The sequence below is a fragment of the Bemisia tabaci genome, chromosome 2, assembly GCF_918797505.1.
Source record: "Bemisia tabaci chromosome 2, PGI_BMITA_v3".
Taxonomy (NCBI): domain Eukaryota; kingdom Metazoa; phylum Arthropoda; class Insecta; order Hemiptera; family Aleyrodidae; genus Bemisia; species Bemisia tabaci.
In genome coordinates, this window is record NC_092794.1 from 19,695,250 (window position 1) to 19,711,549 (window position 16,300).

The following is a 16,300-nucleotide window of genomic DNA, read 5'->3' on the forward strand; positions in this document are numbered from 1 at the left end:
GTATGGAAAATTTTGTATAAATCATTAAGACGAAAAAATTAGCAGTGCTGAGCAGCAGTGTTGTAACAACTTGAACTCGTGGTAATGATCGATGCCTTGATTTTTCCAAAAATATCACTCAATTTTTTATTCGCACCACTCTTATATTAATGTTTTGTCGAAATCAAAGTCCAATTACGTCAGGTCTAAGCCCCCCAAAAAAGCAAAATATTACGGTTAGGAATATATGCTAATTTTCTTGTTGCAAAAAGTTCCAAAATTGGCGAGAATCCGAGGCAGAATATATGAAAATTGCTGGAACAATTACAGGAGAAATCTGAAAATGTATGAGAACTTACCTAAATCACTTGAGCAAAAAGCTTGAGTTAATTCCTCGTTGGAGCAAGGTTTGCAATCTGAAACAAACAAGATGACATGATGAGTTTTTCTCAGGTTGGACAGATTTTTGGATGAAAAGATACATGTAAATCCGAGATTTTCGATCCCTACATGAAAAAAAAAGAAAGGAAAAAATATGAAAGAATTGTAAAAGAAGGAATTGTAGCTATCCTAGTGGATACTCGTGGTAGTCTTGGTGGATGTAAGGGTGGCGAGCAATTTCAGCAGAGAGCAATGATGACGAGAACTTGAGATGAAAAGGAAAAACCCTCGGCGCGGCGCGGCGGTCCATGTAACACATATTAGCGCCTACAAGACTGCATGGATACTTCACGCATTGCGTCAAAGAGTACGGTCGCTGCGGTCAGCAGCGAGCGGCGTGAAACGTATAGCGCCTACAAGACTGTAGGAATACTTCACACATTGCGCCAAACACAGTGCGGTTAGCGCGGCGCGGCGGTGGAAGTTAAAATTATTAAACCACATTTATGTTTGTTCTTTCAGAATGTTTTCGTTCATTTCATATCAATGGAAGGCCTTGTCCACACAGAGATAGAGTGCTTAAAGAGGTGATTTCGCAGTATTTTTCAGAATTTTGTTCTGATATTGGAAATAGTATAAAAATAGATTTAAAATTTAGAAAATGCACCGCCTAATGACATCATTTCGTCGTTCTCCTCACGAAAGAACGTAACTACATTTCAATGTTGCCAAATTTCCTTTCGTAAATTGCATTTTAACCAGAAAAGTATTGGGCATTTCTAACTGAAAATTTCACTGATTTTTCTTCCGATTTCATGCAAAAATCAGACAAATTTGGATATAAATTGCACACTTACATTTTTGTAAAATAAATTAATTGTTGGAGTCAATTTGGCAACCTTGGATTGGAGTTACGTTCCTTCGTGCGGGAGACGACGATTTGTCGGCATTTCCCATTTAAACACATGTATATTCGCATATTCGGTAATTTCATCATATCTCCTCCAGTAATAATCGCTCAATTTATGAACCAAGGGTATTCTCGTATTCAGTTCAATCAGTTGTTTCCACTCAGCAACGAAACTCACCAGATTTCAGACACCTGCAAATTCTCCATTGTATGAGCCACGATCCCTTATTGGTGCGTCCTTTTAGCAAAGGTCTCATTGTTCTAATGTTTTCGAGCGATACCGATCGCCGGCATCACTACTCGAGCGCCAAAGTAAAAATCCTGGATCCTGGATTGGGAATCGACATAAATTTGATGCTGGTGCGGTCGGCGGGAGCACCTACATCTGGGAGCGAGTCTCGGGCCCGGGACAGGAGACAACCTCAGCTCAAGAGCCATGAATAATTCATGGCCCGTGCTCGGTTCTCACTCCTCTCGCGACGTCGCGTCGCGTCGCGTCGGCCGCGGTCAGCGTACAATTGGATACTTGTGCAGAACATAATATCCTTTGTGTAGGCAACACTTAACACATGCCACGATTTCCCTCGCGTCCTGCCCGGCCTCCGCGTCCATCGCTCTGATTCCCCGCGAGAAAGAGGGAGAGGGGACGAGAAAAAAAGGACACCCCCTTTGCCCCCCCCCCTCTCGCCCCCCGTGTTAAACAAAATGCTCCGTGAAGGCGTCGGGGACCAAGACCCGAGGGCCCCGTCTCGATCTCGGGGGCCCTCTTGCATCCATCACCGGGGTTACGCTGCGGTGCTAAGGGATAGAACGCCGTATCGACATTCGAATGTTGCCAAGTCTCCCTCAATAAAAAGGGTATTTACGAGAATAATCATGAATATTTTCCCCTGAAATTTTTCAGAGAATTTAGATCAAATTGGGAATGGAGATGTTGCATGTGTGAGAGATTTGCAATTTGACCATTGATTCTGATGTAAAAGTTCGCGAGAAACCCAAGCTCCCAATCTCCAAAGCTCAAAAAAAGCTCTGAAAGTGAGGCCAAAATGGAGGGGATATCCCACCCTACCCTGAGAGTCCACCTCTACATCAAGACAAACTCTCCATGCAAAGAAAGGGAGCAAATACATTAGCAGGGTTGCTACTTTATTTGGGGACTCCAAAACTGAAAACACGGCATCACTGCTGATGTATTTGCTCCCTATCTTTGCATGGAGAGTTTGTTTTGATGTAGAGGTGGACTCTCAGGGTAGGGTGAGATATCCCCTCCATTTTGGCCCCACTTTCAGAGCTTTTTTTGAGCTTGGGAGATGATTTCCAGTGGAGAGAAAACCAGTGGCACCATCGTGTTTCTCGCGAATTTTTACATAAGAATCCATGGTCAAATCGTAAATCCCTCACACATGCAACATCTCCATTGAATTCTCTGACAAATTGAGAGGAAAGTATACACAAGTTTCCCGGAAAATTTGTATTTTATCAGAGGAAATTTGGCAATGTAAGAAGGCTCTTGTGACGTTTTTCTTACCACGGCAGGACGCAGGTTGGTGCAGCGACGCAGTGAATGGCGTCTGAACACCTGTCAGCAGAGATGTAAAATGAGGCTTTTGAAAGGCCTATTATCATTCAAAAACTTTGAATCCATCTCTTTCACTACGGAAACATTTGTGAACGTGTAAACGAGGAGGGGGGATATAAACTTGTGTTCGGATTATTTTAATTTTATTTGATTCATTTGCTGTTTCTTTCTTTTCTCTTCTTTTTTTCAAGGATACTAATATTGTCCAATCAGACCGAAAAATTGGTGTTTGATTTTATATGAACCTTAAAGCCCTCAATCAACACTATCCCGCCCAACACAAAATATTGCTGCAATATTTTCGCAATGTTCCAAGACAATATTGTCGCAATATTGTTGAAAAAACACTCTTTAAATATTTGTTCAATATTTTAAAAACATTTTTGACAACATTTTCAGAATGTTTTTGCAAAAATATTGTTTGAATATTCTAGCAGTGTTTACAAAATATTTAATTTACAATATTGTTAAAATATGTTGATGTGTATAGTAAAAAAATGTTTCAAAAATATTTTAAAATATATGTTGCTGCAATATTTAACAAAAAATATTTTAAAATTATTTTAGAAATATTAGTTTAAAAATATTTGTTTAATATTATGTTAAAAATATTTTATAAATATTTTTGTAATATTTAAAATTATTTGCTAAAATGGCAAAAAATGGTTTGCGATTTCTGCAATTTGCTTTTTTTGCGAAAATGCCCACCCTCGTGGCAAGAACGACAAAACAATTTGCAACAGTGGTAATTTTATTGTGCGAAAATGGCAAACTATACTTTTGCGAAATTAACATCACTAGTTTATGCTATTATGGCTAAAACTTTTGCTAGATTTTCAAAATGTTTGCCAAATTAGCGTATGGTTTTGCTCTGTTTACCAATTATTTTGCGGAACTTACTAAAATCAATCGCTATTTTAGCAATCTCAATATTGCGATTTTGCCTACCTCATAAATTGCTTTTTTCACAAGATATATTGCGAATTTAGTGACATTTTTGCGATTATAACAATTCAAAAAGCTATTTGATTGTGCAATTTAATTGTGCTGAATTAGCAAATTGTTTAAAATTGCTGAATTTGCAAAATTATTGTTAAGTTAGCGATCTCATTTTGCGATTTTCGCAATAGCAAAATACAACCGTGTGCGCGCGCCCTAGGAGCCGTTTTTGGTACTTTTGTTCTTTTCTTATAAGATAAGATAAGATATTTTATTCAAGAAGTAAAACATAAAATAAAGAACAACATTAATCTCCCGGATCGGACCTAAAATTAAATTCAACTGATAATAATAGAAAAAAGAAGGGGGGGGGGGAGAAAAGAAAAGACAAAAAGAAGGGGAAAAAAATAAATAACATAACATAAATACATCGACATAAATTCAAACTAGAAAAATGCTCAAATAATTAAAACTGGAAAAAGACGCAATTATAAAAACAGTAATTTGGTAAAGAAAAAAATGAGAGAGAGAGAGAGAGAGAGTTAAAAAAAAAAAAAAAAAAAATGAAAATTTGAAATACATGAATAGGAATATGTTGAGTACAATTAATAAAAAATTTGAAACATAAATTACAGGATGAAATAAAAAATAATAAATAAATAATAAATAAATAGTAAATTCTGGTAAAATATTATAAGAATCCGTCAATAAACAAACATATTACGGACTCAGAGGCCTGCGATAGTTAAGAGATTGAATTTACGGGCCCATCTACATCAAGCCTGGCTGGTCTGGTGGTAAAGTACTGGATTTCGGAGATCAACTCCATCCCGAGGCGTGGGTTCTAATCCCGACTAGGACGGCGCGGATTTTAAGGTAAGTAATAACTCTACGATTCACAACCTGGACGCATATGTACATTAGAAAGCAAATTAGTACCAAAGGTGTCTCCTAGAGAGCGCGCACACGGATATGGAATATGTACCCTGATCGCAATATTTGTGCAATATTTTCGAAATATTTTGGCAACATTGCAGACAATGTTGCCAAAACGTTCCCGACAATGTTGTCAACAATATTGTTAGGTAGGACCCTAGCACATTGCTGCAATATTGTGACAATATTGTGACAATATTGCAGCAATGTTGTCGGAAATATAATAACAATGTTGCTGCAATATTTTGGAAACATTTTCGTGTTGGGCGGGATGGCGCAAGTGGTATGATACATTATCTTACGTAAGGGCATTTGGAAGGGCACAAGCACATACTTTCTGACTGTAGCCATAAGAATGCAATAGAAATAGCCATCAAGTAGGTGTAGATGCATGTGGCTGCTTACAGTTATTACATACATGCATTCCGCCCCATGACATTCCCTGGCCATGTACGCCATTTAGCCACCGCTGCCCCTTGTCGTACTTCAACCCTTCGGGAATAGAGCACCACAGTTACCATTTAAAAAGAGCTAAAAAAGTGTAACCTATTTTTAAAAAAAAAGAAAGAAAAAAATCTACAAAAATAACACACAAAAATAGCCCGAATAATTTAACGAAACATAAAAACTAGGAATCGAGCTGTCAAGGCCAACAACAAAGAAACAGAATACCTGGGACGTTTCTGGGTGGTTTCAACCCTCTCCTCGCCCGGGAAACAAAAACTTTAAGAATACAAAAAATCAAAACACCCTCATGCCCCTTTTCGTGAAAACAAAATATTGATTTTTGTTTCCTGAATTGAAAATTGAATTTTGTTTTGATTTTGCTTATTATAATTTTTCTTTCCTGGTCGAGGTGGGGGGTTGGAGCCAATCCGAAACGTCCTGGACATTTTGTTCGTTTGTTTTCAGCTTAGGTTGCCCATTTCTTTGTGTTTATGGTTCGTCTTGAAAAAATAACTTGAAAACAAGAGAAATAACTCACCATCAGTAATATCATAGACGGATCCGCCGGGATGCCGCTTGGACAGAGGCTCCAGGTCATAGGAGAAGGCAGCCATTTGTTTCGGGAACATCTTGACGGGGCCCTCGCCGACCTCCGATTCGACGTAGATGGCCGCCTGAGCGTGGGAGGAGTGGAAGCAGCGGACGAGCCTGGGGTCGGCGCCGTCGTCGGGGGTGAAGAGGGGCGTCAGGGAGCGGGCCCCCTCGAGGAAGAGCCGGGCGCCGGCGAAGGAGGGCGCCACCTTGATGCACCCGCGGAAGTCGCGCCCCGTCGAGCCCAGCCGGAGCAGGACGCGGAGGGCGCCGCGGGGGTAGGACCACGAGATCGCCCCTTCGGAGCATCGCAGGTAGACCGGCGTCACGCCCCGCCCGCCACCGCTTTTCCCGCCTCCTGGTAGACCACTGAAACAGAGACAAATACAAATATTCAATGAGAGTTGGGAAAAACTGGACGTATTTATGCGAAAAGGAGATATCGACGGTGAAACTACCAAACCACGTATCTCGGTTTGCGACGTCGCAGACTTCCTGTCATACTTTATTTTTTAAATGAAAAACTACTTAACGTCTAGTCTTGAAAATTTCTGTGATTTTTCCTCTTTGTGCGGAGAAATTTCTGTGAAAATTTCAAGGAATGATATTGATTTGGTCGACTTCAAAAAGGGAAAAACTGGACGTATCTATTTATGCGAAAAGGAGATATCGACGGTGAAACTACCAAACCACGTATCTCGGTTTGCGACGTCGCAGACTTCCTGTCATACTTTATTTTTTAAATGAAAAACTACTTAACGTCTAGTCTTGAAAATTTCTGTGATTTTTCCTCTTTGTGCGGAGAAATTTCTGTGAAAATTTCAAGGAATGATATTGATTTGGTCGACTTCAAAAAAATAAAATGCGAGCGTAGATTTTTAAACACCGCAAACGAGATACGTGGTTTGGTAGTTTCACCGTCGATATGTGGAAGTGGAAAGATGGGGTGTGCTCGTTAGTGGTCGGGCCATAAGAATGAATGGGGAATAATTGTGCGCCAGTGACGTCAGCGGCAATGAGTGCGCACTCTAACGACGGGGAGATGGTCGTCGGGGCGCTGTAACTCGTGAGCCCTGTGCACAAGGCTCTCTTGCCATGCCCGCGGCTCATGAGTTAGCATATTTTGGCGTTTAGCTCCTTTTGATTTAATGTCAAATCCCGCTTCTCAATTTTCTCAAAAGGAGCTATATCCACTTTTACATTGTTTCTTATGACCCAACTAACGAGCACACCCCATCTTTCCACTTGCACATATCTCCTTTTAGCATAAATACGTCCAACTTATTGCCATGCATTTCTCCGCGAACTGTCAGGAGACCTTTCCCGGTGAAGTTGGAAGACATCACACTGGAAAAAAAAACACATTGCATCTAGAGTCCAGACTCTTGAAAACATTGGCAAGAAAAAATACTCTCGATTCAATCAGATTTTTGCTTAAATCAAGAACCGAGCCTCTTAATTTGAGCGGATTTGCCTCTGATTTAAGCTTAAATCTGATTGAATTAAGAGTATTTTTTCTTGTCTATGTTTTCAAGAGTCTGGACTCTGGATCCAATGTGTTTTTTTCCAGTGATCATCAGACAGAACGCCTTCATTCGATGAATGGAGAGTTGGTATGCACATTTTGTATTGCTTCATCTGAAAATGCTTAGAGAGCTGATTTTACAGTATTTTTTATAATATCGTTCTGTTATGGGAAATAGTATAAAATAGATTTAAAAGTGAGAAAATGCATCGCCTAGTGACGTCATCTGGCGGCATCTCCCATTTAAACATTCGTATTATGGCAGAATAGATAATTTTGTCACAATATCTTCTCCAATAATTGTTCAATTCATGAACCAAAGATATCCTCGTGCTCAGTTCACTCAGTAGTTTCCGCGAATACTTAAACACGAAATGTTTTCTTGTATCGACGAAGATACAAACTTTGAAAGTTTCCATATTTTGTCCCTCTTTCCCACCGACTAGCTCCACTGTGCGTCGCAACGATGTCGAGCAAACGCTAAAAAGGAGAGACGGGTCGCGTTGGTTTCTCTACTTCAGGTAAGCTTTGCCCGCTGTCGCTTCCGCATCTCTGGCTCTGGTGGGTCGTGCGAATGGAGGTTCAGCAACATCCCGGGTATTGCCACTGAAACTGGTCAATCTTTCGTGAAAGGACTCTGCATGGAAAACCAAGAATTCTGAAGGCCTAGGATCATCACTTATTTGATTTGATATTCTTTACAGCCTTCCGAATATTCCGCGCGCTCAATTCTTCAGATTGAACTTCATATCGCGCCAAGGAGTGTATAGATAGATAGATGGATAAATGGATAGATGGGTAGGTGGATAGGTGGGTAGGTGGAGAGGTGGATAGGTGGATAGGTGGATAGGTGGATAGGTGGATAGGTGGATAGGTGGATAGGTGGATAGGTGGATAGGTGGATAGGTGGATAGGTGGATAGATGCATAGATAGATAGATACATAGATACATAGATAGAAAGATAGATAGATAGGTGGATAGATAGATAGTTAGATAGATGGATAGATAGATGCCTAGATGGATAGATACATAGATAAAAACTAACTAACTGGATAGATAGATAGATAGATAGATAGATAGATATAGATGGATAGTTAAAGAAGTGAACGGAAGATCCCGTGTAAGTAGATTTCTTCAGATGATTTTTTGACGAAGAGTCTTGACGTATGAGAAACGCCTTCATTGGGAGAAGATACTTCCTAGCATGATCAGGGCCGAATTAAGGGGGTGGCCACATGGGCCGCGGCCCGTGGCGGCAAATTTTGCAATTTTTTTAAATGTAGGTATAAGAAGAAAATCGGATTCAGAAAACAAAATTACAAACGAGAAAAGGCGGCAAAATCTCTCATTTCCTGAGAGTATAGTAATTTCCCCATTTGTCGTCTTTCGGTGAGACAAGAGACAGCACTCTTAATTAGTCGAGTTAAGACAGAAACAAAACACGCAATTTGACATGGAGCGGTGCGGCGCAGAGAGCAATAATGACGGGGACAAGATATGAAAAGGAGAAACCCTCAGCGCGGCGGTCGGCATGTAACATATTAGCACCTACGAGACTGTATGAATACTTCACGCATTGCGTCAAACACGGTGCGGTCAGCAGCGGCCGACGTGAAACGCATAGCGCCTACAAGATTGCATGAATACTTCACGCATTACGTCAAAAACAGTGCGGTCAGCGTGAAACGCATGGTGCCTACTAGACCTCATAAATACTTCACGCGTTGCGTCAAACACAGTGCGGTCAGTGCAGCGCCGCGCCGCGCCGGCGGAAGTTAAAACTATTAAACCACATTTATGTCTGTTCTTGCATAATTTTTACGTTCATTTAGTACAAATGGATAAGGTCTTGTTTTCGCGACTACTGAAGAAGCGGCACACAAGCGGCTGTTCTCTCCCTTCATAGATTATACTCGATATTAATTTCCGTATCTATTGCGTATGCACTTAAAACATATCCGTTATTTTATCAACGATGAGATCATATACCTCAGTCAGTGAACATGTCTTAGGACATCAGGAATCAGTGACAGAGGAGAAGATAGCTTTGCATTATCTTGCGCTCCAATTTCGAATTCACATAATGGGTCACAACGTATCACACACTGCCCGACAATTTTATCATCCCCTCTCCTTTCCATAGACACAGTTCACGGAGTCAATTGATAAAAGCTCCGTTTCAATATAACGAGAACATTCATTTGTCAGGTTCGGGTTCCCACGCCAAGGGACTCGACGTAAAATCCACGCACAGATTGCGGAACAGCTAGGTGAATAAGAAACCGTGTGAAAATATTTTATCATGATTCAAGACCTTTGTTTTCAATTTCTAAAACGGAAAAAGAGACATGGTTCGAAAGGAGTTTCTTGCGAACTCGTGGTGTTTAATTTGGAGATAATATTTCTAAAAATGTTGACCTTTGAGAAACTATGTTGTGTTCAAGCCATTTTTGATTCAGGGTGATTATAGACGACGATATTTGTTTTCTTTTGTGCTCTTTCACCCTTTCATTCAAGTATTTTGACGATGATCACGTTAGTGATCTTGAAATGAGTTGAAGCAAGAGCTCACTGCCTCAAAATTTTGGAGGGAAGGGTGTCGAAAAGAGGTTTGGGGCCCCCCATCTCGGAAAAGGGCAACCGGAAGGAAGAGTTCTCCTCCAGAAACTTAAGGCACACCCCTTAAAAATCATATACTTAGGCATATTTTTGTACATTATTCAAAAAATATTACAGAAAATGTAGCACGGCAGCCAGTATTATGTGATTCTAATGCCTTGAAACTTTACTGAATATTCTTTATGATTATAGAATACTCTACATGAGGAATATCAGGAAAGCTGCTCAATTACATTCTTTGTAACATATTAATTAACAGTAAGGATTCATGAACTGTAAATCCCCCTCCATTGACAGGGTTGCCATAGAATTTAGAAATTGAAATTCCGTGGCAATTGAGGATATGCCAGATGCTTAAAAGTACATGATTTGAAATAGATTTCAAGCAAAATTTGTTGTTCAAAACGTTGAACCCATTCTAGAAAGGGAATAAAGGTGATTTGACGATTTTACCCTAATGCCGCAATCAGACGCTGAATTTAGCACCTGAATGTGGAAGTCAACAGTCATCGCCCAACGGCTGAAATTTAGCAAATTCGAGTTATTTTCATCCAGACGTGTATCAAATCTACTCGAATAGTTCAGACAAATTCAAAATTGGTCCGATGGTTGCTGAGAATCGTTGCTGAATTTTGCGCGTCACGCGCAAAATTCAGGCATCGGGCCGATGACTTCCACATTCAAGCCACATTCAGCTCCCACATTCAGCGTGTGATTGCGGTGTTACACTTTCGTCATTTTCCCTGATATTTCCAGGTTTTCCCTGACATTGGAAAATTCCCTAAAATTTCCCGGTTTTCCCTGACTAGGGCACCCCTGATTCATAGGACGAAACAGAGACGTTGCCAGTTTCCTGGGCTAGGTTGCGCCACGGGTAAATCCAATTTATCAGTAGCGCATCGTTTCACTGGAGGTTACTTTTCATAACGCGAGAATGATGAATGCTTGGTCAAACACCATCCTCTCTGCGAGTCCCAGCCGAGCGACGCGACGCACAACGCAACGGCTCCACAAATTAATTAAGAGCCGCTGCTACCTAATTAAAATCCATTGTTTTCTATCATTAACACTGTGACGCCTTAGGGTATTTAAGGCCGCCATTTGTACTCTTGCGGGCGCTTTTTAAAAACTGTTCGCCGTTCTCTTCAAGTCCGGGTCGTTTCGATAAATCAAACCAACTGTCTACGCTTCAGAGAGTCGCCTCTCGAACGTAAGGGCGTATCTTGATGAGCTCCGGAAAGCATAGCGTTATACGGAGAACAGGGCTCACATATCGCACAGTGGACTGAGTCAATGGAACATTAATTTTTTTACTAAAACTGCAAATTCGGATGTTTATTTCGTGAGATTTCAAAGTTTCAAGGGTACTGCCTGTAGTAAATTTGACGAGAAAACCAATGGTATCGCTTTTAATACCTCCACGTTTTGTAATAATGGAGTTAGGAGCTTTTAAAGTTTTAAAATTTTGTCCGACTTTTCTCATTGACTCGTTCCATTGTGCGTCAGAAGAGCGACGCAATCGTCAGCAGTAAGGGTTGAAAATTTGAGGGCAAAAATGTTCTCTTTTAATACCGGAGTCTTGGCTGATGATGGGAGCTAAGGTCCCGAAACGCGTCCCGTTATTTTAAAAACAATTTTTACGCAAGTGAGTGTGTTTTTAAGGCAAAAATGTTCTGTTTTTGTTTTAAAAAAATCATAAAGTTGCGTTGTGAGGGTAGAGAGATTAGAACCTACGCGTTTCAAGACGAAAGTCGTAGATAATACCACATTCCCGCAATGAATGTCCTAAGTCATCATTGCAGCATTAAGTACCCTCGCGACGGGAAAAGGATTTGTAGATGATTTTGACCAGATATCTTTGTTTCTTGGTTTTAGCAACGTAATCCCTCCCACCGTTAGTAATTTTGGTTTCGTTCCAATATCGGATAGCGTGCGGCGGTACAAATGGACGTATTTATGCTAAAAGGAACTATGTTAGACGCAAGCCCTATGCACATAGTTCCTTTTAGCATAAAGACGTTCAAATGAAGCTATGAGGACTCAAAAGCGGTGATCCCAAGTGTTACGGATTTCGATCGCCCTGCTCGGCCCGACCAGCGATTAAATTGAAAGGCGGGTAAAGTGGGTTCATCAGTCATTATTTTCGAAGTTTCTTTGCGGCGAAGCTACCTAAAGACCTCGCGAGGAGAGGAAAATATTGAGAAAACAAATTTTGGTCCAACAAAGGGCCAAAGAAAGCACGAAAGAAAGCAAGCATGGGGCGAGGAGACATAATTACTCGCCGCCAGCCAAAAAAATCATCAATCGATTTTTTTAAGGCTCAGTGTTTCATTTTTCTTTGTGCTCTCCTTTGCTCCGACCGTTCTGCCCTTGGCTCCTCACCCCTCTCGCCCGTGATTGAGCCGAGTGCGATGGATGACTACCTTCCGAGAGCACCATTAATCTTCCATCATTAGAGTGCATCGATGGAATGCACCTCGGGGGCTCATCAGACCACAGGATCTGTCTGCCAGCCCAGGAGGGTCTCCAGAGTTGATCTCCGAGTCCACGCGTCTGCAGCCACAGTTTCATTTTCAAAATTAATTGACCGTGACTGTATTTCTAAGTGCCTCATCTTTTGCTTGACTTTTCCTCACAAAAATTCCCTCGGCTACTTTTGGCTCACTGCTGGTCTGTCGTGCTAAGGAAAAACGCCATATGAACCTTCAGGCGTTGCCAAATATCCTTGGATAAAACACGAGTTTCCTGGTGAAAATATGAATATTTTTCTACCGATTTTTCATATGATTTTGTTCGCAATTTCACCTAAAGTTCCTGAAAATTTCAGGGAAAAATAGTCATAATTTGCCTCCAAAATTAACATTTTATCGAAGGCAATTTGGCAACTCTCGAGTGTTCATACGGCTTTCTTCCTTAGCACGGCAGTTCTGGCTCACTGCTAGTCTGCGGTGCTAAGGAAAAGCGCCGTATGAGCCTTCAGGCGTTGCCAAATTTTCTTTTACAAATCACTAATTTGCAGGAAAAGTGCATATTTTTCCTCCAAATTCTCGGATAATTTTGTTTGTAATTTGATCTAAAGTGACCGATAACTTCGACGAGAAATATTCATAAAGTTCCTCAAGATTTAACATTTTATTGGAGGAGATTTTGCAACTATCGAATGTTCATACGGCGTTCTTCCTTAGCACGACAGTAGGTAAGTAGTTATTTTGGCTTCGAGATTCTACGCATATTTGCATAAGCAGGAGACACCATGAGTGGCATGCATACGAAAGAAGGATAATGTGCAGATATTCGCGAAACTTTCTTGGATGGAAATCGAAATAAATTCTCGGCTTTTGATGGCGAATCACATGACTATCCTTGTCCTGGAGATTCCTCCATAAGTGTCTCACCATCCTCTATCCTTTTCCCAATGGTGATTTTGAATTGAGCGCGTGATTTCTCGGTTATTATTGAACGTAGAAAAGTGCTATTTGCACCGATCTTGTTTTTTTTTAGCTGATATACAGGAATCAAGCATCAAAACACGATTCTGAGACTAGCAACTGACCCATCGTCGATCCGCAAGTGTTATAGATCCCGGAGAGTTAGGGCCCTCCCGCCCCCTGCCCCCCTGGGACCCCATAGAACTGGGCATCCAGGCTAAATTCGTTTCTTCATAGGTGTAGAAGACTTCCTGAAAGTTTCATGCTTTTATCCAGAAATGCACGATTGTTATACCAATCCGCACCACTAGTAAAAGTTGTCGCCAAGAAGCCGGTGAAGGGTCTCTCTTAGTCTCTGTTTCCCTATGACGGCGTGGAACTTAAACTCGACTGATTCCATTTGACTGGACCATTCTGCGTCATGCATCCGACGTATGGGGTGGGGAACACGCCCTGGACCGGGCGCGGGGGATCTGCACAGTGGCAGTGCCCGAGCCGAGTGTTCAGATCACGACTGCTGGCAGAGAGCTCCGCGCTGCGCTGGAATGCCAAGCGGCCGAAGCCGAACACAAACCTGGGCACGAGCTAATGAGGCCGTCTGCGTCTCCTCATTCTTTATGCCTTTAAAACGTCCAACACCTGGCATGATACCCGGTATCGGCACACTTCGCCGCAGCTCCAGCGCGCTGCGGTCCGCGGGGGAGAGAAAGAGGTCGTGGTCAGCTTAAATCTTGTACCCTATGACGTCATCAATGCTCCCACGTAGAGCACCTTTAGAGAGAAAGTATGGCCACGCTAAGAACGCGCGTATGAAAATTCGAGAGTTGCGAAATTTCCCTTGACAAAACGTGTATTTTTGACGAAATTTAAGCATATTTGGACGTATTTCTATCAAACGGAACTAAGTGCCAATTTGAGTTTCTTTTGAGGAATTTAGAATCCCAGATAGCGCGTTCTATCAAACGAACCAAAGAGCCATGGAAAAGCATTGCGAGTATAGGACGGAATAAGCCGGACGATCAATTCCGCCGCCAATCCAAGCCCCCCCTCTACCTTCCTCCCCCGATGGCGCTTAGGTCCGTTTGATAGAAATACGTCCATTTTTACTTTATATTTTCAGATATTATTTCAGATACATTGCAAACGGAGATACATGGTTCCGCATTTTGGTCATCGATGTATGGAATTTCAGCAATACAGTTGAATTTGACACCGCGTGAAGCGAATTGTAGGGTACGATCGACATAAATGACGTGATTTCGTGTGTATGGAACTAGGAAAGAGGTTTATAATATATCGGCTCCGATATGAACAACCCTCTCGCCACACGTGGGGGGGGGGGGGGGCTAGAGATCAAGGATGAGGGGAACTGGGGGAGGGGGAAGTGGGGAAGGTCCTGATAGAACGATCCCAATCCACCGTTAAACCTCAAGCTCAAGATAAGTCAAGTCACCGTGGCCGACACATGCTACTCAGGTGCCGGCTAAACGGCTGCTGTTGCCAAATTCGATCCTTAAAACATTCCCAAATTACTCCCTCTAAAAATTTGATGGTAGATACAAATCGGTTCTCTTCAGTTCAAGTCTCATATCCGGACGAATTATACACAGATATAAAATCATAAGAGTAACGTGTAACGCATTACACCCAAAACGCGAAGCACTTCGGAAGGTTGGGCCGCGAAGCGGTCAGGAGGCGTGGCCCTTTAGTTTCATCAAATCTGGCTCTAAATAGTTGGCACTATGGTCAGAATAACAGGTAGAAGAAATGAGGAGAAAACACAATTTTTTAAAATCCCGTGCGCTGCGACGGCGCCGTACCTTGACCAATCGGATAAAGTAACATTTTTAAAGAGGAAATCCTAAACTTTGATGGAATTTCGCACCATAGGATTCAAGCACATATAGTATGCGGGTGAAGTTCGTAATTATTATTGAAGGGTTAGTTGCATTAATTTTGTATGGAGCTGTATAGAGTTTTTGCAGAGAACGCATATTCAGATTGCTAGCGATCCTTTCCAATGAAATGAACACGTGGTAATATTTTTGAAAGTCGGCAAAGGCAAAAAAGAAATCAAAGTAATTAACAGCGATATACAGCACCGCTTCGGCAAGGAGGACTTCCAGAAATTGAGGTGTATAATATCAACGTCAAGAAAAGCTATTAGTGATAATGTTTGGCGTCTTGCAAATCTTTCAGGCAGCTTGCTGTTAATAGCTAGTTACGCAGTTACAGATCGTCTTTTATGCGTTAACAGATACGAGACTGTTACCGACATACTACACACTTGACGATAAAATAAATCAAATCACGGGAAACAGGCAGAAAAAAGTAGCGTGTTTCTTTTGTAGCCTTGTTTCACATGCCTTGAGTTATGTTATTGCACTAATAGATCAATATTTTAAAAAAAAATTAAAAAGGAAATTATGTTGATCCAGTACAACAATGACGCAATTACTAGAGCTTGACTCACGACATCTGCAAGGGAGAACGCTGAACTGACGTGAGGAGAATTCATTCAAAGAGGTCGCCTTGCAATCTTACCTAGAACACAGAAAGAAAGGATACATTAGACATCGATCGATCTTCACACAGTGACAAAGAACAATATTTCTTTTTTTAGTCATGGTTTGTGGTACGGGGGGGGGGGGGGGGGGGGTTGTCCGCTAATTTTGAAGGTACACGTGCATATGCATCCGTGGTCTCCGGCATATTTTTTGGTTCAATGAGGATCTCCACATCTACATGACTGTTGAAGGAGGTTTATTTATTGTTTTTTTTTACATGGTTTTTGGGGCGTTATATTAAAGGAGTTGATGGAGGTCATGTTTCACGGAGTACCCCGTTACGGCGGTGTAGAGGGTGGATTGAAGATTGAGGGCGGCGTAGGAAGGGGAAGGCTGACGCAAGAGGTGGCGGGAGGGAAGGGGAGAGGAGAGGGTAATCGTAATCCGATACTAAGGGT

General features: G+C 41.6%; 1 protein-coding gene across 1 annotated transcript in view; it reads right to left on the reverse strand.

Annotated features, from left to right (window-relative positions):
• The window catches only part of LOC109042748 (meteorin-like protein), a 76,746-nt gene that overhangs the window by 8,797 nt on the left and 51,649 nt on the right, over window positions 1-16,300 (reverse strand). Inside the window, exons 2-3 of the mRNA XM_072296863.1 lie at window positions 5,710-6,131; window positions 339-395 (exon numbers count right to left, since the gene is read on the reverse strand). Coding sequence (XP_072152964.1) covers window positions 339-395; window positions 5,710-6,131 — 479 coding nt within the window. The remainder of the gene's footprint in view (window positions 1-338; window positions 396-5,709; window positions 6,132-16,300) is intronic.